Source organism: Lucilia sericata, unplaced genomic scaffold (genome assembly GCF_015586225.1).
Source record: "Lucilia sericata isolate MDLA Ls3-8-SP2 unplaced genomic scaffold, ASM1558622v1 Contig000191F_arrow, whole genome shotgun sequence".
Classification (NCBI taxonomy): domain Eukaryota; kingdom Metazoa; phylum Arthropoda; class Insecta; order Diptera; family Calliphoridae; genus Lucilia; species Lucilia sericata.
Genome location: NW_023994219.1, coordinates 71,134 through 95,875, shown reverse-complemented (window position 1 = coordinate 95,875; position 24,742 = coordinate 71,134). Strand labels below are relative to the sequence as shown.

The 24,742-nt window shown below is 31.8% G+C and overlaps 1 protein-coding gene across 20 annotated transcripts in view; it reads right to left on the bottom strand.

Moving 5' to 3' along the window:
- LOC119601799 (Down syndrome cell adhesion molecule-like protein Dscam2) overlaps nucleotides 1-24,742 on the bottom strand; it is a 104,841-nt gene that overhangs the window by 11,356 nt on the left and 68,743 nt on the right. For 15 of the 20 annotated variants that reach the window (XM_037952976.1, XM_037952966.1, XM_037952972.1 and 12 more), the window contains exons 7-17: nucleotides 24,517-24,672; nucleotides 23,772-24,455; nucleotides 22,311-22,419; nucleotides 22,074-22,250; nucleotides 21,838-22,004; nucleotides 13,408-13,620; nucleotides 6,842-6,997; nucleotides 4,798-4,944; nucleotides 3,934-4,238; nucleotides 3,692-3,872; nucleotides 374-532 (exon numbers count right to left, since the gene is read on the bottom strand). In XM_037952976.1, coding sequence (XP_037808904.1) covers nucleotides 374-532; nucleotides 3,692-3,872; nucleotides 3,934-4,238; nucleotides 4,798-4,944; nucleotides 6,842-6,997; nucleotides 13,408-13,620; nucleotides 21,838-22,004; nucleotides 22,074-22,250; nucleotides 22,311-22,419; nucleotides 23,772-24,455; nucleotides 24,517-24,672 — 2,454 coding nt within the window. Of the gene's footprint in view, nucleotides 1-373; nucleotides 533-3,691; nucleotides 3,873-3,933; nucleotides 4,239-4,797; nucleotides 4,945-6,841; nucleotides 6,998-13,407; nucleotides 13,621-13,984; nucleotides 14,153-21,837; nucleotides 22,005-22,073; nucleotides 22,251-22,310; nucleotides 22,420-23,771; nucleotides 24,456-24,516; nucleotides 24,673-24,742 lie in introns of all 20 variants that reach the window. The other 5 variants (XM_037952970.1, XM_037952968.1, XM_037952967.1 and 2 more) reach the window with 1 other exon arrangement.

The following is a 24,742-nucleotide window of genomic DNA, read 5'->3' as shown; positions in this document are numbered from 1 at the left end:
GATTTCTGTGTATTTGGAATGTTTTCTGAAGGATTAAATGTCAAATGTTTTGTATTTCTTTACAATTTAGGAAATGTCAAAATGATTAATGACAAATGTTTAAGGGGAGATTTAAATGCTTTTTCCAGTTACACACTCACCATCCTTAGTATCTTCTGTTAAAACATATTTTTTATTATATACAATTTAAAAAAAAATTAATTGCAAGAAGAAAGAAGTCAATAAAAATTTTGAAAATTAAATATAGAATAAGTTAAATTTTTTCAAAATTTTGAAATTTCTAACAATTTTATGAATTTTTTCATAATTAATACACTTTATTTTTCTTAAGATCTAAAATTTTCAATTTCAAATGGGGGGAATTTGAACTTACCGCCATAGTTGCCACGTGGTCCATGATCACGATCACATTCGGCTTCGGAAATTTCGTTACTTTCCTTGGAGTCATTGAATGAAGAATTGCTCATGTCATGATTACGTGGTGGAGGTGGTGGTGGTTCGGGAGAGCCATTGCCAGGATTGCGAGTGGAACCTAAAAAAATACGATTTTTAAAGAAATTGGTTTAAGACCTTTGGATTTAGTCTATAGTCTAGTCTATAGTCTAGTCTAGTCTATAGTCTAGTCTATAGTCTAGTCTATAGTCTAGTCTATAGTCTAGTCTATAGTCTAGTCTATAGTCTAGTCTATAGTCTAGTCTATAGTCTAGTCTATAGTCTAGTCTATAGTCTAGTCTATAGTCTAGTCTATAGTCTAGTCTATAGTCTAGTCTATAGTCTAGTCTATAGTCTAGTCTAGTCTAGTCTATAGTCTAGTCTATAGTCTAGTCTATAGTCTAGTCTATAGTCTAGTCTATAGTCTAGTCTATAGTCTAGTCTATAGTCTAGTCTATAGTCTAGTCTATAGTCTAGTCTATAGTCTAGTCTATAGTCTAGTCTATAGTCTAGTCTATAGTCTAGTCTATAGTCTAGTCTATAGTCTAGTCTATAGTCTAGTCTATAGTCTAGTCTATAGTCTAGTCTATAGTCTAGTCTATAGTCTAGTCTATAGTCTAGTCTATAGTCTAGTCTATAGTCTAGTCTATAGTCTAGTCTATAGTCTAGTCTATATTCTAGTCTATAGTCTAGTCTAGTCTATAGTCTAGTCTATAGTCTAGTCTATAGTCTAGTCTATAGTCTAGTCTAGTCTATAGTCTAGTCTATAGTCTAGTCTATAGTCTAGTCTAGTCTATAGTCTAGTCTAGTCTATAGTCTAGTCTAGTCTATAGTCTAGTCTAGTCTATAGTCTAGTCTATAGTCTAGTCTATAGTCTAGTCTAGTCTATAGTCTAGTCTATAGTCTATAGTCTAGTCTAGTCTATAGTCTAGTCTAGTCTATAGTCTAGTCTATAGTCTAGTCTATAGTCTAGTCTAGTCTATAGTCTAGTCTATAGTCTAGTCTATAGTCTAGTCTAGTCTAGTCTATAGTCTAGTCTATAGTCTAGTCTAGTCTATAGTCTAGTCTATAGTCTAGTCTATAGTCTAGTCTATAGTCTAGTCCAGCGGTTCCCACCGATTTTTACTTCGCGGACCCCTTGAAGAACTTATTTAATTTCGCGGACCCCCATACATATTTTGATATTCTATTGTTCTAAATAATTGTCCATCCGAAAATTGACCTAGTCCATTAATCCCTAGGTCTAATAAATGTAGAGATGTCATATCTATAAAATATTTCCGTACATTGAGAATATATAATATTTCAGATAGGTTTTCAATTGCATGTTTTGAAGATAGAATGACTTCTTTGTTGATATGTTTCATGATGTTTCATTTTATGATCGTGAGATCTTTCATGTTCATTTTTCTTCAAGGTAGGTTTCTTTATCAAATATTGTCACATGTGCTTAAGGAGTCACGCTTCAAAAATTTGTTGCGATTGCAAAGGGTGAACTGAGTAAGTGAGCTAAGTTTTTCGGGAAAATAATATAAGAAAGTTGGACTTCTTCTATGTTGTTGCGGAATGCGTTATCCGCATAATATATGATTTGAACTCTTTGTTAAAGTACTGTGAATTTGGAACTTAAATTTGAATTTTAAAATACCAAAATTATTTTACTTCATGGTTTTTGGCTACATATTTACGCGAAACGCTATGGATTTTCTGATGTTAATTTAATAATATGTATTGGTCGACAAAATCAAGTTAAAATCTGTGTATCACGTCGGATTGGAATATTTATAAAGAGATGCATAAAGAGTCACCTCTGAAAATATATAATTTTAGTCCTTTCAAACAAGAACACTTTTGCTTACAATTTGATAAACTTAAATCTGTAATAAGCTTGTCTTTGAATTGAACTTCATACTCCGGAATACCAGTATCCCTAATTTAATTGTAAGGCAGAGTATTATTTGTCTGAAATAAAAACCATTATTTCAGTACATATACAGGAAATAAAAATTACAAATCACTCAATACTTTACTTTATAAAAGTTATACAATAAATTTGTAGGGCCTAGCTTCTTCCTGATAAACAACCGAAAAAATAAAATTCAAAAAGTCACCAAAAAATTTGGGATTATTGCACAAAAATTGGAGATATTTGTACATACATATAAAAGAATATTAGGGGCTTTTTTTAAACACTGGATTTATTTTGGATTTATTTTATTTCAAGAAAAAAACTATCTTTGGAAGCTGGAATTTAGTTTCGGACATCATTATCTGAAAATACACTCTGTAAGCTAATATAAGGTCAAAGAAAAATTAATTTTAGTGCAAACATGGCGGTTCTGCAGCTAAAAAAAGTAAATCTAATTTGGATTTCTTAAATCCAAAAAAATAGTTAGATTTAGCTAATTTCAATATGGCAATGCTTTGTATTCATAGAATAAAACCAAAATAATTTTAAAATAAACTAATTTGTTTTATTTTGCTATTCACCAATAGATGGCAAATATTTTTTAAAATGTGTAAAAATAGGAAAATAAACAAAATTCCTGTAACTAAAATATTGCACACATGATATTTTAGTGCAAATACCAATTTTTGCAAAAAATTGTTACAAATTTTATGGAAAATTTATGATTTTAATATTAAGTTTTGAAATAACTCCATCTGTTGGTCGCTGCTGACATTATGATTTGAAATTTGTTTAGTCTCGATTTAAACCTTTTGCCTTATCCACCTGGCGTACAGTACCAGAACTAAAATTTAGATTTAATAAATCCAATTGTTTAAAAAATGCTGCTATTGTCTATTCATGTTTTTTTCGTTCGTCTTCGCGGACCCCCTAGGATTTTACTACGGACCACTAGGGGTCCGCGGACCCCCATTTGGGAACCGTTGGTCTAGTCTATAGTCTAGTCTATAGTCTAGTCTATAGTCTAGTCTATAGTCTAGTCTATAATCTAGTCTATAGTCTAGTCTATAGTCTAGTCTATAGTCTAGTCTATAGTCTAGTCTATAGTCTAGTCTATAGTCTAGTCTATAGTCTAGTCTATAGTCTAGTCTATAGTCTAGTCTATAGTCTAGTCTACAGTCTAGTCTATAGTCTAGTCTATAGTCTAGTCTGTGGTCTAGTCTGTGGTCTAGTCTGTGGTCTAGTTTAGAGTCCAGTCTATTGTGTATTCTACTCTAAAGTATAGTCTTTAATAGTCCAGCCTATAGTCTAATCTGTAGTCTGTAGTTTTCGCGTAGTTTTGATACTCACCAACACTACGTCTGCCCATGGAGCCGCGTGAGCCATAATGATCATAAGGTGTGCCATAGGGACCGCCATATTGAGAGCCATATTGATCTTCTTCGGGAGCACAGTTGGCAGGATCATCATATTCGGGACCAGGGCCAGAGTACAAACTACCACCTTGAGAATTAACACGGGTATAACGGCGCTGGAATTAGATAGAAAAATATATGAATAAAAGCTCCTCAGAGATCTCTCTTCTCACTCACATATTGATCTTCTTCAGCACAATTAGCAGGGTCATCATATTCAGGAGCTGGAGTATAAATCGATGATTGACCACCTTGGCTGTTCTTACGAGCATAACGATTAGCACGTGGCATAGATTGAGAACCAGAACGTGAGTGCATGTGTCCAGGATGGCCGGGTGGTCCCATGGTGCCGGCATGACCGGGTGGGGCATGTCCATTTTGGTGGGGGAAGGTTTGGAAGTTCATTGCCTTAGTAGGATCCATTTCTTCACGGAAGCCCAAGAGGTGGAAAGTGGCGTAGGGGCAAATTTCATCTTCCATGCCTTTTTGGTGTTATTTAATTAAAAAATTTAATTGAATTAGTTGCAGCCTAAGATATTTAGTTTAATTCAAGTGTTATATGTAAGTGTCCAGTGTTTAGTGATTTCTTTTTGTTTGAATGTAATGAAGGTGTAAGTGATTGGTGAATTAAAAAGTGATTAGAAAAAAACATGCTCTACTATGTGATTCTACATATAGATTGAAATCGTTACAGTTAAGTTTCAGTTGTAGTTTTGATTACTTACAATTACTGATGTTAAGAACATGATTAGGAACGACCATTAGAGTAAAAAAGTTAGTAAAATTAATTGAAATCATTTAAACATAAAATAAGATAAATTATACAAAAATATAAGATCAAGATCTAAACAGATCTTTTTTCCATATATAGTAAATTTTAAAGTCCTCTTTATTAAATCATATCAAATTTTTAGTTTAACCAAAGATTAGTAATAGGCTTTTAGTAAAAACTTAAATGAAATGATAAAGTTATATCCAATGAACTTAATATAATATACAAAATAATAATAATAAAAAAAATCGGTTTTATTCCGAACCCACCTGGATGTCTATAAGCACATTCATTAACCACATGACTATGACCATAATGATTACCATGAGCTGGTACTGGTGGCGCTTTAAGTTCTTCATATAAATTGGGTCTGCGTGGATCCCAAGTTGAGTGATTTGAACGCATGCCACCACGAGCTGATTAGTTTTTTTTTTTGAAATCATAATTTTTTTACATTTTCCAACATTTAGTGTGTAAAGTGTTTTTGTTGTGTTTTTGGTTTGTTTTAAGTGTTACATACGATATTTACAACATTTATTTTTTAATAATAAAAATAAATTAATTAAAACAAAATCATAACAGCAACCAAAAATTGTGTATATGTGTTTTTTTCGGGACACATAAAATAAGCCAGAGTAATATATGTAAAAAGAAATTAAATATTTATATAATTTTAGAATAAAAAAACATTTAATACGTAAATATATTACTTATAAAAAAACTGGTAAACATTTTCTATAAGAAATGCCAAGGATCTTAGCTAAGCCCCAAACCATTGATTGTAAATTCAAATGATTTGCAACTCAAACTGTTTGATTGTTTTATTTTTTATTTTTATTTTTTTACCAATTTTTTTTGTAATATTTTTAAAACTACTTTAACTTTTAAATCTAAATCTAAATTTTCAACAACATTTATCATAAAAACCAACATGCGAATTAAAAATTTAACAAATTAAAAATATATGCTCAGTTCCAGAGCAGTTCTAGTTCTGTTCTAGTTTTGTTCAAGTTCTGTTCTACTTCTGTTCTAGTTCTGTTCTAGTCCTGTTCTAGTTCTGTTCTAGTTCTGTTCTAGTTCTGTTCTAGTTCTGTTCTAGTTCTGTTCTAGTTCTGTTCTAGTTCTGTTCTAGTTCTGTTCTAGTTCTGTTCTAGTTCTGTTCTAGTTCTGTTCTAGTTCTGTTCTAGTTCTGTTCTAGTTCTGTTCTAGTTCTGTTCTAGTTCTGTTCTAGTTCTGTTCTAGTTCTGTTCTAGTTCTGTTCTAGTTCTGTTCTAGTTCTGTTCTAGTTCTGTTCTAGTTCTGTTCTAGTTCTGTTCTAGTTCTGTTCTAGTTCTGTTCTAGTTCTGTTCTAGTTCTGTTCTAGTTCTGTTCTAGTTCTGTTCTAGTTCTGTTCTAGTTCTGTTCTAGTTCTGTTCTAGTTCTGTTCTAGTTCTGTTCTAGTTCTGTTCTAGTTCTGTTCTAGTTCTGTTCTAGTTCTGTTCTAGTTCTGTTCTAGTTCTGTTCTAGTTCTGTTCTAGTTCTGTTCTAGTTCTGTTCTAGTTCTGTTCTAGTTCTGTTCTAGTTGTCTAGTTCTGGTCTAGTTCTGGTCTAGTTCTGTTCTAGTTCTGTTCTAGTTCTGTTCTAGTTCTGTTCTAGTTCTGTTCTAGTTCTGTTCTAGTTCTGGTCTAGTTCTGTTCTAGTTCTGTTCTAGTTCTGTTCTAGTTCTGTTCTAGTTCTGTTCTAGTTCTGTTCTAGTTCTGTTCTAGTTCTGTTGTAGTTCTGTATTAGTTCTGTTCTTGTTTTGTTCTTGTTTTGTTCTAGTTCAGTTCTACTGCTGTTTTAGTTCTGTTCTAATTTTGCTCTACTGTTTTGTTGTTCTGTTCTGGTTCTGTTCTAGTTCTAGATCTGTTCTACTGCGCATATAATTTTTAAACAAATTAAACGAAAAAGAAAAATAACTATGAATGAAAGTGTATTTTTTAAAAAAGAGACATGTAAAAGAAATTATTAAAAATAAAGCTAAAGCTTTGTACAAAAAATATTTTAAGGATTTCTTAGAAAAAAAAAAACAAATCCTTTTAAATACTATTTTTCTCTTGCAGTAACAAGACTCTCTTTTAGAACTCTGCAATTTTTTCAGAGATTTTGTCTGTACTTGAAGGGGCTTTATAAAAATATTTTGCAACTCAAGAATATTCGAATTCAAAACAAAAAAGTATGTTTTTTGTATGAAAACCGAAACAAAATCAAAGAAACGAAACGAAACAAAAAAAGAATCGAGATGTATTAATAAATGTTGTTTTGGAAAATTTAGATGCTTACTTATAACTGTACCTCGCTTAATCCGATCACAGGTGTTGTAGTTGGAGCCGGGTACGGGAGGCAGCTTACGGTTGGGTGGTGCAATATAGCCCAATTCATCACGCAAGTCGGGACGTCTCTTGTCTAGGGTGGCGCCAGGTCCCATTGTCTGATTATAAACTACATCATCTAGAATTAATACGTGATGTTCCGAAAAACAAAAATGTGTTTTTTAAATACTGAAGATGCTTTTACCAGTGTTAATTTTTTTTTTGTTTAACAAGAATCTCATTTGGAAAACATACTCTAAAAATTCTTTCTTACTTTATTTCTGTTTTAAGTTTAGTAGATTTTTTTTTTAAATTTTATCAGCTTTAAACTGGTGCATTTTAACAATAAACAAATTGTGCCATTTTAATTATTTTTTTTAATTAATTTTGTTTAAATACTTTCAACAAGTCACTCACAATCCAGCCGTACGCAAACTTTTTTACTAAAAGATTTAAAGGTGCTTAAGATTTTTTTTAAATTGAAAACATTTAGCAAATATACCAAACCACTTGTTTTGTTTAGCTTAAAAATATTTTAAAAAAATGAGTTTTAGAAAAAAAGTTAAATGTCTTAAATGAATGATTTGATGTTTGTTTTTTTTTTTTTTTTTTTCTTAAATTTGAAATCTTAAATTAATTTTTGCGATTTTTTTTTCACTTTTAAATTTTTATGAAAAGCATCTTAGTTTTTAATTTCATATAGAGGGGTTATAAAAAAAGGGGAAGAGCAAAGTTTAAAACTAAAAAAAAAGTTTGAATGAAATAGATTTGTAAAACTCAAATATTTGACAGGTTTTAAAAAGAAGAAATTACTCAAAATTAAAAGCAGTTAAAAACAGTGAGGAAAAATACTGCTTAAAAACAAATTATAGTATTTTTTTTTTTACTAGATTTTAGCTTAATTTGGACAAACATATTTACACAATATCGATTTGGGTTACTAGATATTTGTTGGCTCTAAGGGGGGGGGGGGGGGGGGGGGGAGGAAGTAGATTTACTAGGATTGAGTAGTAAAGTAACTTGACAATTAATTCTCTGCTCAATCATTGTAAATTTTAAAAGTGTTTCCAAAAAGAGTTAATTTTATCATCATGTAAGTGATAACTAGAAGCAAATTATCCCATTCGATGCCGATCAAAATCTTTATAAATATGCCGACTATAGCAATTTGCACCAGTTAACAGTGAAATGATAATAAAATCTCTTTGATCACCTTCTTTGGAACCACTTTTGTTTCTATTTTTTTAAATAAAGGTAGTTCGATTAAATATTATATTAAGTTTTACAACATTTATGATACAAGGGAAGTTTAAATATTTACACTTAATACAAATATTCTTAGTACAATTTAAGAGATATATACAGGAGCTATAGGATTTATCGGGGACTTTAAACATTTAAAGTTCAGTTCTAATTCTGTTCTAGTTCACTTCTAGTTCAGTTCTAGTTCAGTTCTAGTTCAGTTCTAGTTCAGTTCTAGTTCAGTTCTAGTTCAGTTCTAGTTCAGTTCTGGGTCAATTCTATTTCAGTTTTAGTTCTGTTCTAGTTCAGTTCTGGGTCAGTTCTGTTTCAGTTTTAGTTCTAGTTCTGTTCTAGTTCTGGTTCTGTTCTAGTTCTGATTCTGTTCTAGTTCTGTTCTAGTTCTAGTTCTGTTCTAGTTCTGTTCTAGTTCTGTTCTAGTTCTGTTCTAGTTCTGTTCTAGTTCTGTTCTAGTTCTGTTCTAGTTCTGTTCTAGTTCTGTTCTAGTTCTGTTCTAGTTCTGTTCTAGTTCTGTTCTAGTTCTGTTCTAGTTCTGTTCTAGTTCTTTAGTTCTGTTCTAGTTCTGTTCTAGTTCTGTTCTAGTTCTGTTCTAGTTCTGTTCTAGTTCTGTTCTAGTTCTGTTCTAGTTCTGTTCTAGTTCTGTTCTAGTTCTGTTCTAGTTCTGTTCTAGTTCTGTTCTAGTTCTGTTCTAGTTCTGTTCTAGTTCTGTTCTAGTTCTGTTCTAGTTCTGTTCTAGTTCTGTTCTAGTTCTGTTCTAGTTCTGTTCTAGTTCTGTTCTAGTTCTGTTCTAGTTCTGTTCTAGTTCTGTTCTAGTTCTGTTCTAGTTCTGTTCTAGTTCTGTTCTAGTTCCGTTCTAGTTCTGTTCCAGTTCTGTTCTAGTTCCGTTCTAGTTCTGTTCTAGTTCTGTTTTAGTTCTGTTCTAGTTCTGTTCTAGTTCTGTTCTAGTTCTTGTCTAGTTCTGTTCTAGTTTTGTTCTAGTTCTGTTCTTGTTCTGTTCTAGTTCTGTTCTTGTTCTGTTCTAGTTGTGTTCTAGTTGTGTTCTAGTTGTGTTCTAGTTGTGTTCTAGTTGTGTTCTAGTTCTGTTCTAGTTCTGTTCTAGTTCTGTTCTAATTCTGTTCTAGTTCTGTTCTAGTTCTGTTTTATTTCTATTCTTGTTCTTTTCTAGTTCTGTTCTCGTTTTGTTCTAGTTCTGTTCTAGTTCTGTTCTAGTTCTGTTCTAGTTCTGTTCTAATTCTGTTCTAGTTCTGTTCTAGTTCTGTTTTATTTCTATTCTTGTTCTTTTCTAGTTCTGTTCTCGTTTTGTTCTAGTTCTGTTTCCATTTTGTTCTAGTTCGGTTCTAGTTCTAGTTGTGGGTTTAGTTCTGTTATAGTCCAGTCCAAGTCCTGCTCTAGTTTGGTCTTCGTTCATGTTTAGGTCTAGTCTGTGTATTTTAAAAAATTATTATATAAGAGATATAGGGTTTCTAATAAGGAATTTTTTTAGTTTAGATTTTGTACCTTGAATATTTGTTTTAATAATTTCTATCGCAAAAACTTTTCACAATTTTGCCAATTAAAATTTTAATGAGATGATTAAGAATATTTTTAAAATGTTAGTTAATAAATAATTACGATTAATATATGGAAACGATTATTGTTTATGATGAAGTTTATAATGAAAGTACGTTCACATTATACAAATATTTTTGACATAATGTGAACATAACTTTTAGAGTTAATGTGTTCGCAGCTAAAAGCACACTTGAGGATATTATGAGGCTGTGAATTTTGATGATATTAATGAAACTGAATTATATTATTTGTTTTAAAATTGTAAATGTTTAGTTAAGTGTTTAAAAAGTTGATTGTGAGGATGATTTTTATAGTAAAAGTGTAAGTTTGGAAATTGTTTAAAAATAAAATCTTTTCTTTTATAGACTGTGTGTGGTATATTTGTGTAATTGAATTGTTGAAGTATTTCTTTTTTTTTAAGTTTAACTAAACATGCTTTATAACACATTGACAAAAAGGGTGTAATTAATAACATTTATTTAAAATTTATAAATAATATATAAGAATAAAAATGTCTAAAAAAACAAACTCAATATTTAATTAATAATGAGTGACCTTTGAAATGAAAAACTTCCGCTGTTAATCCATTACGTTTAACAATTTTTTTTTTGTTATTTTATCGATAAAACAGAAATAAAATAAAAATAAATTAAAAGAAAAATTAGAAAAAAGCTGTAAATATAGATTTTTGGTTTTTAAATTAAGGAAAACTTTAAAGTTGCACTTTCTAGAAGAATATTTTTAAATTTTTCACTTCTAATTCAGTTTTTGTTCGGTTCAAGTTCAGTTCTAGTTCAGTTCTGGTTCAGTTCTAGTTCAGTTCTAGTTCAGTTCTAGTTCATTAGTTCAGTTCTAGTTCAGTTCTAGTTCAGTTCTAGTTCAGTTCTAGTTCAGTTCTAGTTCAGTTCTAGTTCAGTTCTAGTTCTATTCTAGTTCAGTTCTAGTTCAGTTCTAGTTCAGTTTAGTCAGTTCTAGTTCAGTTCTAGTTCAGTTTCTAGTTCAGTTCTAGTTCAGTTCTAGTTCAGTTCTTAGTTTCAGTTCTAGTTCAGTTCTAGTTCAGTTTCTGTTCAGTTCTAGTTCAGTTCTAGTTCAGTTCTAGTTCAGTTCTAGTTCAGTTCTAGTTCAGTTCTAGTTCAGTTCTAGTTCAGTTCTAGTTCAGTTCTATTCATTCTAGTTTCAGTTCTAGTTCAGTTCTAGTTCAGTTCTAGTTCAGTTCTAGTTCAGTTCTAGTTCAGTTCTAGTCAGTTCTAGTTCAGTTCTAGTTCAGTTCTAGTTCAGTTCTAGTTCAGTGTCTAGTTCAGTTCTAGTTCAGTTCTAGTTCAGTTCTAGTTCAGTTCTAGTTCAGTTCTAGTTCAGGTTCTAGTTCAGTTCTAGTTCAGTTCTAGTTCAGTTCTAGTTCAGTTTCTAGTTCAGTTCTAGTTCAGTTCTAGTTCAGTTCTAGTTCTAGTTCAGTTCTAGTTCAGTTCTAGTTCAGTTCTAGTTCAGTTCTAGTTCAGTTCTAGTTCAGTTCTAGTTCAGTTCTAGTTCAGTTCTAGTTCAGTTCTAGTTCAGTTCTAGTTCAGTTCTAGTTCAGTTCTAGTTCAGTTCTAGTTCAGTTCTAGTTCAGTTCTAGTTCAGTTCTAGTTCAGTTCTAGTTCAGTTCTAGTTCAGTTCTAGTTCAGTTCTAGTTCAGTTCTAGTTCTAGTTCAGTTCTAGTTCAGTTCTAGTTCAGTTCTTGTTCAGTTCTAGTTCAGTTCTATTTCATATCAAGTTCAACTCTAGTTCCGTTCTAGTTCAGTTTAAGTTCTGTTCTAGATCAGTTCTAGTTCAGCTCTATTTCCATTCAAGTTCCGTTCTAGTTCTATTTTAGTTCAGTTCTATTTCGTATCAAGTTCAACTCTAGTTCAGTTCTATTTCCATTCTAGTTCCGTTCTGGTTCTGTTTTAGTTTAGTTCTACTTCATATCAAGTTCAACTCTAGTCCAGTTCTAGTTCAGTTCTAGTTCAGTTCTAGTTCAGTTCTAGTTCAGTTCTAGTTCAGTTCTAGTTTAGTTCTAGTTTAGTTTTAGTTTAGTTTTAGTTTAGTTCATGCTTAGTTCTAGTTTACTTTTAGTTCAGTTTTAGTTCAGTTCTAGTTTAGTTCTAGTTTAGTTTTAGTTTAGTTTTTGTTCAGTTCTAGTTTAGTTCTAGTTTAGTTTTAGTTCTAGTTTAGTTCTAATTTAGTTCTAGTTTAGTTCTAGTTTAGTTCTAGTATAGTTTTAGTTCAGTTGTAGTTCAGTTCTAGTTTAGTTCTAGTTCAGATTTAGTTCAGTTCTGTTTTAGTTCAGTTCTAGTTTAGTTCTAGTTTAGTTCTAGTTTAGTTCTAGTTCAGTTCTAGTTCAGTTCTAGTTCAGTTCTAGTTCAGTTCTAGTTCAGTTCTAGTTCAGTTCTAGTTCAGTTCTAGTTCAGTTCTAGTTCAGTTCTAATTCAGTTCTAGTTCAGTTCTAGTTCAGTTCTAGTTCAGTTCTAGTTCAGTTCTAGTTCAGTTCTAGTTCAGTTCTAGTTCAGTTCTAGTTCAGTTCTAGTTCAGTTCTAGTTCAGTTCTAGTTCAGTTCTAGTTCAGTTCTAGTTCAGTTCTAGTTCAGTTCTAGTTCAGTTCTAGTTCAGTTCTAGTTCAGTTCTAGTTCAGTTCTAGTTTAGTTCTAGTTCTGTTTTGGTTCAGTTCTATTTCATATTAAGTTCAACTCTAGTTCGGTTCTATTTCCATTCTAGTTCCGTTCTAGTTCAGTTTTAGTTCAGTTCTAGTTCTGTTTTAGTTCAGTTCTACTTCATATCAAGTTCAACTATAGTTCAATTCTAGTTCCGTACTAGTTCAGTTTTAGTTCAGTTCTAGTTTAGTTCTACTTAGTTTAGTTTTAGTTTAGTTCTGGTTTAGTTCTTGTTTAGTTCTTGTTTAAATCTAGTTTAGTTCTAGTTTAGTTTTAGTTCAGTTGTAGTTCAGTTCTAGTTTAGTTCAGTTATAGTTCTGATTTAGTTCAGTTCTAATTCATAACAAGTTCAACTCTAGTTCAGTTTTAGTTCAGTTTTAGTTGTTGTTTTGTTTTAGTTCAGTTCTATTTCATATTAAGTTTAGTTCTAGTTCCGTTCTAGTTCAGTTTTAGTTCAATTCTAGTTTAGTTATAGTTCAGTTTAAGTTTAGTTCTAGTTCTGTTTTAGTTCTAGTTCTGTTTTACTTCAGTTCTATTTCATATCAAGTTCAACTCTAGTATAGTTCTAGTTCAGTTCTAGTTTAGTTCTAGTTCAGTTCTAGTACAGTACTAGTTCAGTTCTAGTTCAGTTATAGTTCAGTTCTAGTTCAGTTCTAGTTCAGTTCTAGTTCTGTTTTAGTTCAGTTCTAGTTCAGTTCTAGTTCAGTTCTAGTTCAGTTCTTGTTCAGTTCTAGTTCAGTTCTAGTTCAGTTTAGTTCTAGTTCAGTTCTAATTCAGTTCTGTTCAAGTTCAGTTCTGTTCTAGTTCACTTCTAGTTCACTTCTAGTTCTGTTCTAGTTCTGTTCTAGTTCAGTTCCATTATATTTAATTATAAGTATTTGATTTAGACTGAAAAATTCGTCGATTGGTTTTCATAAAATTTTGTTCCCAGTGCAAATTTTCGATTTTCCTTTTTGAGGTTAGTTTATATTTATAACGAAATAAATAAACTAAAACAACTTTTTTGTTGGTTAAATTATAGTTGTTTTTCTTAGTATGTTAAATACTCTTAAGGCATTCATAAATCAACCTACAATACACATCCTTTTGTCCACCGCGTAAATCATCTGAACGACGTCTTGACAAGGCCACACATACCACCAATATACCCACAAAGACCACAATAACAGTGGCAATTAAAGGCACCATAAAGTTCAAATCTAACCATTCTGGCATCCAGGCGGGTAAACGTATGCGTGTATGTAAATTGCCAGAACCTCGGCCATCATCCAAAGGTGCAATGGTGCCTTTTGGTGGGGTAATGGGCGGGTATCGTTATATTGTTGTGGACATACAAACCATTTTGTTATTGGGAGGACATAGACAGTATTTTTGCATGCATATATCGAATTACGAATTTCCGTTAATTCGAATTTTGGTTAATTTTTTTTTATAGTAAACATATAAGCCATATTTTGAACACCATTTAACAAATAAGCAAGCAATTTTTTTGTGTTAAAACAAATTATAAATTAAATAAAATTGAATAAAAAACAGAAGTTGGTTTGTTGGACAGTGAAACCAATTTAAAAATTAACCCAAAATTATATATGAAAAGAGAGAGAGAAAGAAAAACAAAAAAATTTCAGATTAGTTTGGTTGGGTATATACCTTTATGATGATTGCCTTTGCTACGTAGTATACAAATAACAATTATAGCAATAATTATGACGAGTAAAGCAGCTACCACGGGTACAACTAAATTTAAGTTCGATAATATGATGCGAATTGTATCCTCGGCCGTTAGTTCGGGTAAATCGCGCGATGGGGCAATAGTTCCTGTAACAACCAAAATTTTTAACCAACACATCATATATGGCATACAAACACACACACACAAAAAGAGTGAGACAGACAATTAAACAGAGAGAGACAGATAGAGAGAGAAAAAGAGAGCAAATTTTGTTTCGTTTTTTGGTTGGTTTTTACAAAACAAAATAAGGTTTATTTCGTTTTCTTTTTTTAATAAAAATTTTGTGTATTTTTTTTTAACGGAAAATAACTCACTACTAATATTTAAATTATTATTGGAACATTACCTTTGTACCTCTAATATACAAATACACAAACATTTATGGTAAAAATTTTAAAAAAATTTTGAAAAAAATCTTAAATATAAAATTCTTAATATAAGAAAATTTTAAGAAAAAACTCTAAATTTAAAGAACAAGTAACACAACGTAAAAAAGTTTTGTATAAAGTAAAGAAATTTTTTGAAATTTGAGTGATTTTTACACTTATTTTTAGTTAAAAAAGGCTTAAATTCTATTGGTGGGTCTTGGTTAATGCAATTTGTTTTTTTTTTTCTTATATTGATTTAAAATTTTAACTCTAGAACTTCTTTTTAAAGCAATAAGTTTATAATTAGCATGAAAAAAACTTTAACAACATTCCGTTTAACTAAATAGTAGAATAATTAAACATAACACTAATTTGTTGTAAGGTAATATTATTAAAAAAGGCTTAAACACAGTTTAAAGTTAGAATTCAAGGCATACTTTTAGGTTTATGCTATTTTAAATCTTTAAAGCATATTATTAGGCTGCTTATGGTAACAGATGACTTCAGCCATAGAGTATTCTGTTCTATTTCTGTTCTAGTTCTGTTGCAGTTCTGTTCTAGTTCTGTTCTAATTCTATTATAGTTCTGTTCTAGTTCAGTTCAAGTACTGTTCTACTTCTGTTTTAGTTCCATTCTAGTTCTGTTCCAGTTCTGTTCTAGTTATGTTCTAGTTCTGTTCTAGTTCTGTTAAAGTTCTGTTCTAGTTCTGTTAAAGTTCTGTTAAAGTTCTGTTAAAGTTCTGTTCTAGTTCTGTTCTAGTTCTGTTCTAGTTCTGTTCTAGTTCTGTTCTAGTTCTGTTCTAGTTCTGTTCTAGTTCTGTTCTAGTTCTGTTCTAGTTCTGTTCTAGTTCTGTTCTAGTTCTGTTCTAGTTCTGTTCTAGTTCTGTTCTAGTTCTGTTCTAGTTCTGTTCTAGTTCTGTTCTAGTTCTGTTCTAGTTCTGTTCTAGTTCTGTTCTAGTTCTGTTCTAGTTCTGTTCTAGTTTGTTCTAGTTCTAGTTCTGTTCTAGTTCTGTTCTAGTTCTGTTCTAGTTCTGTTCTAGTTCTGTTCTAGTTGTGTTCTAGTTGTGTTCTAGTTATGTTCTAGTTATGTTCTAGTTCTGTTCTAGTTCTGTTCTAGTTATGTTCTGTTCTAGTTCTGTTCTAGTTGTGTTCTAGTTCTGTTCTAATTCTGTTCTAGTTCTGTTCTAGTTCTGTTCTAGTTCTGTTCTAGTTCTGTTCTAGTTCTGTTCTAGTTCTGTTCTAGTTCTGTTCTAGTTCTGTTCTAGTTCTGTTCTAGTTGTGTTCTAGTTATGTTCTAGTTGTGTTCTAGTTGTGTTCTAGTTCTGTTCTAGTTCTGTGCTAGTTTTGTTCTAGTTCAGTTCTAGTTCAGTTCTAGTTCTGTTCTAGTTCTGTTGTAGTTCTGTTATAGTTCTGTTCTAGTTGTGTTCAGTTGTGTTCTAGTTGTGTTCTAGTTCTGTTCTAGTTCTGTTCTAGTTCTGTTCTAGTTCTGTTCTAGTTCTGTTCTAGTTCTGTTCTAGTTCTGTTCTAGTTCTGTTCTAGTTCTGTTCTAGTTTCTGTTCTAGTTCTGTTCTAGTTCTGTTCTAGTTCTGTTCTAGTTCTGTTCTAGTTCTGTTCTAGTTCTGTTCTAGTTCTGTTCTAGTTCTGTTCTAGTTCTGTTCTAGTTCTGTTCTAGTTCTGTTCTAGTTCTGTTCTAGTTCTGTTCTAGTTCTGTTCTAGTTCTGTTCTAGTTCTGTTCTAGTTCTGTTCTAGTTCTGTTCTAGTTCTGTTCTATGTCTGTTCTAGCTCTGTTCTAGTCTGTTCTAGTTCTGTTCTAGTTCTGTTCTAGATTCTGTTCTAGTTCTGTTCTAGTTCTGTTCTAGTTCTGTTCTAGTTTCTGTTCTAGTTCTGTTCTAGTCTGTTCTAGTTCTGTTCTAGTTCTGTTCTAGTTCTGTTCTAGTTCTGTTCTAGTCTGTTCTAGTTCTGTTTCTAGTTCTTTTCTAGTTCTGTTCTAGTTCTGTTCTAGTTCTGTTTCTAGTTCTGTTCTAGTTCTGTTCTAGTTCTGTTCTAGTTCTGTTCTAGTTCTGTTCTAGTTCTGTTCTAGTTCTGTTCTAGATCTGTTCTAGTTCTTTTAGTTCTGTTCTAGTTCTGTTCTAGTTCTGTTTCTAGTTCTGTTCTAGTTCTGTTCTAGTTTCTGTTCTAGTTCTGTTCTAGTTTCAGTTCTAGTTCAGTTTCTAGTTCAGTCTAGTTCAGTTCTATTTCAGTTCTAGTTCAGTTCTAGTTCAGTTCTAGTTCAGTTCTAGTTCATTCTAGTTCAGTTCTAGTTCAGTTCTAGTTCTGCTCTAGTTCTGTTCTATGTCTATACTAGTTCTGTTCTAGTTCTCTTCAAGTTCTGTTGTGGTTCTTTTCTAGATTTGTTCTAGTTCTGTAATAGTTCTATTCTAGTTCAGTTCTATTTCGGTTCTAGTTCAGTGGTAGTTCAGTTCTAGTTCTAGTTCAGTTCTAGTTCGTTCTAGTTCAGTTCTAGTTCAGTTCTAGTTCAGTTCTAGTTCAGTTCTAGTTCAGTTCTAGTTTAGTTCTAGGTCAGTTCTACTTCTAGTTCAGTCCTAGTTGTTCTTCTGAAGCCTTAAAATATGCTTCTGACTTATTCAGTGAAATACAGCCCGAAAGTATTCCACATAGGATCTTTTATCAAATAGTATACTTCCAGGCTGTAATAGCCAAAAGTAAATAGCCTAAAAGTATGCTTTAGTTATAAAAACCCAATTGTGTTGCCTTTTTTGTCTTGATTATTTTAATATTTAATTTAAACTTTAACAAACATAACTGTTAATATATAGATATAAAAAAAATTATATAATAAATATAAATATACTTTTGTCGAAATGAATTTAAATTAAACTATAAAATTTGTTTAATAAAGTAAATTATATAAAACTATTTTTGTAGGTAATAAATGAATTTTGTATTTAGAAAAAAAAAGAAACGAAATAAACTGCATTTTTTCTCATTTCATGTATTTTTATTTATTTGAAAATAATGATGAATATTTCTGATGTTAAATTTTTTGGTTGTTGCAGGTTGTTATAAAAATTGTTTATTATAAACCCCATTGTATGAAATATTTGAATTATAAAATTTTTGAGTTGAATTTTTTGTACTCATTCAATTGTTTTTTCTTTAAGAACTTTGTAATTTTTTTTGTATATAATTTTACTTGAAATTATAAATGATTTTGTTTACATTAGAAAAGGAACTTAAATATGCTTTAACTAAAATTGTTAATGATAAAAATTATATATATGAAAATTAACTAAAAACAAACTAAAAATAGATATGTGTTTAAAAAAGGTGAGGTTATTCAAACCATTAGAGGGAAGGTAGTACTCAGGATTTGTTAACTAGATATCCGGGCATAATATTCTAAATATTTGATTTACATAAAGCGTATAATTTAAATGACATAGTTTTTTATGTTTTTAAAATATTCAAATGCAGGACATTAATAAATAGTAATTCTGGATAATTTGTGGATTTTGATCAGCCAGGAAAACTTAGACTTTCTTATGAATACCAATATTCTCAGACATTTCACTGAATGCTATGAAACTGAATCTTCGGTACTATCAGATGTATAAGTTTCCATCGTTGTAGTTTCAGTTTAGTTCTAGTTCTGTTCTATTGCTGTTATAGTTCTATTCTAGTTCTTTTATAGTTTTGTTCTAGTTCAGTTCTAATTCTATTCCAGTTCAGATCTAGCTCAGTTCTAGTTAAGTTCTAGTTCAGTGCTTGTTCTGCTCTAGTTCAGTTTTCGTTCAGTTCTAATTGAGTTCCATTTTAGCTCTAGTTCAGTTCTACTTTAGTTTTACTTCATTTCTAGTTCAGTTCTAGTTCAGATCTAGTTCTAGTTCGATTCTATTTCTGTTCTAGTCTTGTTCTAGTTCAGTTCTACTTCAGTTCTAGTTTAGTTCTAGTTCATTTCTAGTATAGTTCGAGTTCAGTTCCAATTCTGTTCTATTTCAGTTCTAGTTCAGCTGTAGTTCAGTTCTAGTTCAGTTCTAGTTCAGTTCTAGTTCAGTTCTAGTTCAGTTCTAGTTCAGTTCTAGTTCAGTTCTAGTTCAGTTCTAGTTCAGTTCTAGTTCAGTTCTAGTTCAGTTCTAGTTCAGTTCTAGTTCAGTTCTAGTTCAGTTCTAGTTCAGTTCTAGTTCAGTTCTAGTTCAGTTCTAGTTCAGTTCTAGTTCAGTTAGTTCAGTTCAGTTCTAGTTCAGTTCTAGTTCAGTTCTAGTTCAGTTCTAGTTCAGTTCTAGTTCAGTTCTAGTTCAGTTCTAGTTCAGTTCTAGTTCAGTTCTAGTTCAGTTCTAGTTCAGTTCTAGTTCAGTTCTAGTTCAGTTCTAGTTCAGTTCCAGTTCAGTTCTAGTTCAGTTCTACTTTAGTTTCTTCATTTCTAATTCAGTTCTAGTTCAGTTCTACTTCAGTCTTGTTTAGTTCTAGTTCATTCTAGTTAATTTCTAGTTTAGTTCTAGTTCGGCTGTAGTTCAGCTCTAGTTCAGATCTAGTTCAGTTCTAGTCCAGTTCTAATTTCAGTTCTAGTTCAGTTTTCTAGTTCAGTTTCTAGTTCAGTTCTAGTTCAGTTCTGTTCTAGTCAGTTCTAGTTCAGTTCTAGTTCAGTTCTAGTTCAGTTCTAGTTCAGTTCTAGTTCAGTTCTAGTTCAGTTCTAGTTCAGTTCTAGTTCAGTTCTAGTTCAGTTCTAGTTCAGTTCTAGTTCAGTTCTAGTTCAGTTCTATTCAGTTCTAGTTCAGTTCTAGTTCAGTTCTAGTTCAGTTCTAGTTCAATTCTAGTTCAGTTCAGTTCTAGTTCAGTTCTAGTTCAGTTCTAGTTCAGTTCTAGTTCAGTTCTAGTTCAGTTCTAGTTCAGTTCTAGTTCAGTTCTAGTTCAGTTCTAGTTCAGTTCTAGTTCAGTTCTAGTTCAGTTCTAGTTCAGTTCTAGTTCAGTTCTAGTTTCAGTTCTAGTTCAGTTCTAGTTCAGTTCTAGTTCAGTTTCTAGTTCAGTTCTAGTTCTTCTTTTCAGTTCTAGTTCAGTTCTAGTTCAGTTCTAGTTCAGTTCTAGTTCAGTTCTAGTTCAGTTCTAGTTCAGTTCTTGTTCAGTTCTTGTTCAGTTCTAGTTCAGTTCTAGTTCAGTTCCAGTTCAGTTCCAGTTCTAGTTCAGTTCTAGTTCTAGTTCAGTTCTAGTTCAGTTCTAGTTCAGTTCTAGTTCAGTTCTAGTTCAGTTCTAGTTCAGTTCTAGTTCAGTTCTAGTTCAGTTCTAGTTCAGTTCTAGTTCAGTTCTAGTTCAGTTCTAGTTCTGTTCTAGTTCAGTTCTAGTTCAGTTCTAGTTCAGTTCTAGTTCAGTTCTAGTTCAGTTCTAGTTCAGTTCTAGTTCAGTTCTAGTTCAGTTCTAGTTCAGTTCTAGTTCAGTTCTAGTTCAGTTCTAGTTCAGTTCTAGTTCAGTTCTAGTTCAGTTCTAGTTCAGTTCTAGTTCAGTTCTAGTTCAGTTCTAGTTCAGTTCTAGTTCAGTTCTAGTTCAGTTCTAGTTCAGTTCTAGTTCAGTTCTAGTTCAGTTCTAGTCCAGTTCTAGTTCAGTTCTAGTTCAGTTCTAGTTCAGTTCTAGTTCAGTTCTAGTTCAGTTCTAGTTCAGTTCTAGTTCAGTTCTAGTTCAGTTCTAGTTCAGATCTAGTTCAGTTCTAGTTCAGTTCTAGTTCAGTTCTAGTTCAGTTCTAGTTCAGTTCTAGTTCAGTTCTAGTTCAGTTCTAGTTCAGTTCTAGTTCAGTTCTAGTTCAGTTCTAGTTCAGTTCAGTTCAGTTCAGTTCTATTTTTCAGTTCTAGTTCAGTTCTGTTCAGTTTCTAGTTCAGTTCTAGTTCAGTTCTAGTCAGTTCAAGTTCAGTTCTAGTTCAGTTCTAGTTCAGTTCTAGTTCCGGTTCTAGTTAGTTCAGTTCAGTTCTAGTTCAGTTCTAGTTCAGTTTCTAGTTCAGTTCTAGTTCACGTTCTAGTTCAGTTCTAGTCAGTTCTAGTCAGTTCTAGTTCGTTCTAGTTCAGTCCTAGATTCAGTTCAAGTTAGTTCTAGTATAAGTTCTAGCTCCAGTTATTGTTCATTTCTAGTTCTGTTCTAGTTCAGTCTCAAGTTCTAGTTCACAGTTCTAGTTTAGTTTCTAGTTCTAGTTCAGTTCTATAATTCAGTTCTAGTTCAATTCTAGTTCAGTTCTAGTTGTTATAGTTCAGTCTTAGGTAATTTTTCATCTTGGTTATCTTAAATTCACTTGTTCTATTTAGATTAATATATTTATAGTCAATTTACAATCTAAGTCCTGGCTTTTATGCAAAATTAGTACAACATTTAGCCACATGCTAAACTAGTATATATAGACATCAAAATGCCACAGGGGATTGGGGGTATACATAAATAATAGTATTATATTTGTTTTTTTTCGAACACAAGAATAGACTTGCTAGATTTTCAAGACATTTTTTTTCAAAATTTGAACTGAATCAGTCGAAAATCTAACTAGTCTTTTGACAATTTACATACAGTTACAAACAATGAGTAGAGTTTTCTTCTCTTAAAGGTTTGAATAATTTAAAAACTAAAAAAATAAACATAAAATTTAAACTAAAAACGAAATATAAATAATATTAAAGTTAACAACTACCACTATTTTAATACTAACAAAATTTCTATCAAAAAAACGGTGTTGAAATTTCCAAAAAATAAACAAAATTGTGGATACTATTAAGCAAAATTTAGTTTGTTTAATTTTTTTTCAATACACTACCAAAAATTTTCTTAATATTTTTTTTCTAAATATTTTAGTTTGTTTAAATCAACAGGGGGAGGAAAAAAACAAATTGCATTTACGCAATAGAATTATTTTTTTTTTTTTTAGTTTAGTTTACAAAATTTGTTTTGTTTACACTAGCAGCTAAATAAGTTGAAAATCATAAGTTTTAAATAAAAACAAAATTTACAAAACAAAACCAAAATCATTTACATTAAAGTATTGAAATCAAAAAACTTTTTTACACAAGCTTTTTAAAAAACAAAAAATTTTAAAGTGCTTTTTAAGTTAAAAGAAAATTTTAATAAAAACTTTTATTTTTTAAGAAAAAGCTAAAAAACTGAAAACGTTTTTTTTTTATTTATAATTTTTACATTTAAGCAAGTGTAGCTTTTTTAAACAAAAAACTATATATAATTATTATTTTTTTGTTATTTGTATATTTTTGTTTAAGATTTTTATTTAACCCAGGATATATATCCTCTTTTCTTTTAAGGGCAAATAAAAATCCTAAATATGTACGTAGTTTTGTAGGGTGGTATGTACAAAAGCAATGTTTTTTTTGAAAAAGAAAAATTTTTATAAAAATAAAATTAATTGGCCAACAAGATAAACTTACCGCCAGTAACCGTCAATGTGGCAAAATCATATTCAGCTACAGTAAATCCAGCAGAGTTGTGGGCAGTGATACGTAAATTATACCAGGTGGCAGGTTCTAAATCCAAAACAACATAGTTATTATCGGGCTTAACATTATTCGAAATTTGATTCCATTCAATTTGATCGCTTTAATAGAAATATTTACAACATAAATCAAGTATTTCTGGGGGCGATTATTAACAAATTTAAACAAACCGTTTTTTGTTTTCTACCACAAAGTGAGACATGGGGCAACCGCCATCTTTCCAGGCCTTGAAATGCAATGAAACCGAGTTGGAGGAGACTTCAATGAAACGTGATTTTTCTGGCAGTTTAGGTTTGTAGCCTTTGGTGCGGGTGTTCAAGATATCGGAAGCTTCACCAGCGCCAATGCTAGAGATTTACAAAAGAATTAGTATATAGTGTCAGATATCAAAATTTTATTTCAAATACTTGTTAAATCCGGTAGCATAAACTTGATAACGGGAACCACATAAGAGATTTTCAATAGTGTATTTTTGAGCATCAACCGAAACTTCAGCAGTCTCCCATTCACCGAATTCTGTAAAATATTTAAAAATATAAATCAAATGTCAGGCATCAACACTTTCATGGGCTAGTACTAGAACCGAACTAGCATTGAACTCGAATATAACTAAAACCGAACTAGAACGGAACTAGAACAGAACTAGAACAGAACTAGATCAGAACTAGAACAGAACTAGAACAGAACTAGAACAGAACTAGAACAGAACTAGAACAGAACTAGAACAGAACTAGAACAGAACTAGAACAGAACTAGAACAGAACTAGAACAGAACTAGAACAGAAATAGAACAGAACTAGAACAGAACTAGAACAGAACTAGAACAGAACTAGAACAGAACTAGAACAGAACTAGAACAGAACTAGAACAGAACTAGAACAGAACTAGAACAGAACTAAACAGAACTAGAACAGAACTAGAACAGAACTAGAACAGAACTAGAACAGAACTAGAACAGAACTAGAACAGAACTAGAACAGAACTAGAACAGAACTAGAACAGAACTAAAACAGAACTACAACAGAACTAGAACAAAACGAGAACAGAACTAGAACATAACTAAAACAGAACTAGAACAGAACGAGAACAGAACTAGAATAGAACTAGAACAGAAATAGAACAGAACTAGAACTAAACTAGAACTGAACTAGAACTGAACTAGAACTGAACTAGAACTGAACTAGAACTGAACTAGAACTGAACTAGAACTGAACTAGAATTGAACTAGAACTGAACTAGAACTGAACTAGAACTGAACTAGAACTGAACTAGAACTGAACTAGAACTGAACTGGAACTGAACTAGAACAGAACTAGAACAGAACTAGAACAGAACTAGAACAGAACTAGAACAGAACTAGAACAGAACTAGAACAGAACTAGAACTAGAACAGAACTAGAACAGAGCTAGAACAGAACTAGAACAGAACTAGAACAGAGCTAGAACAGAACTTGAACAGAACTAGAACAGAACTAGAACAGAACTAGAACAGAACTAGAACAGAACTAGAACAGAACTAGAACAGAACTAGAACAGAACTAGAACAGAACTAGAACAGAACTAGAACAGAACTAGAACAGAACTAGAACAGAACTAGAACAGAACTAGAACAGAACTAGAACAGAACTAGAACAGAACTAGAACAGAACTAGAACAGAACTAGAACAGAACTAGAACAGAACTAGAACAGAACTAAAACAGAACTAGAACAGAACTGTAACGGAACTAGAACTGAACTAGAACTGAGCTAGAACTAAACTAGAATGAACTAGAACTGAACCAGAACTGATCTAAAAATAAACTGGAACTGATCAACAAGTAGAGAAGAACTGAACTTGGTTTAACATAATATTTATTTCATTACTTACCTGGTTTGTAGTGTAAAGTATAACCATGTAGAGGAGCAGTATCACCTTCATGAGGCTTCAATTTAACAGTCAAAGAATCGGTGGTAGTAGCAGACAGAGTAACCTGAGGTGACATGGGTGGTGCCAATACGATCAACTTATGTGTAATCGAATCTTTAGCAATTGGGTTCTCAGCATGACAGGTATAATCTCCAGCATCTTGTCTATTCACCGATTTAACTAACAAAGAACCATCGGGTAAAACACGCATACGATCGTTGCCGGTAAATTCAACACCCTTAATTTTCCAGGTTATATCAGGTTGTGGTGAGCCAACAGCGAGACAAGGCATTTTAGCATCTTCCTTAAAGGTGGCAGTGAATGTATCATCGAATGAGGCAATTTTAGCTGGTACTTGATCGCTGGGCATGGCCACAATACTCTTTGAGGGTTGACCTTCACCAATGTTAGTGCTGGCTGTAACCCAGAATTCATAGGGATTGTTCTTTTCCAATTCGGTGGCTTCGTAGCTCATTTGATAGTGGGGTACTTTCTGGCTTTTGGGTTCTCCTTCGGCTCCTTCAACTTTAGTGTAGACAGTGTATTGTTGGATGATGCCGTTGGGTTGTGCTGGTGGACGCCATGATACTAAAATGGCAGCATGACCCATAACGAGAGCCTTAACATCGGTGGGGGCTTCAGGTACTGTTTGGGAGGGATTTTTGCATCATTTATGGATTTGTTTTCCTAATTTTCTATTACTTACCATCTGGTTCAGTTTGGCAGTGTATGGCAGCGCTGCGTACACCATCTCCTCCGGCAGTGGTGGCTAAAACTTGCATGGTATAGTTGGTGTATTTCTTCAAGCCATGTAAAACGGTATCCGAGGAGGCAGTCTTCTTGTAATGGCGTTTGGTTTCATCTTTTGGAAAGAAAACACATAAAATTATTGATATTCGAACCAAACTATTTCTTTAAATTTGCGATACTTA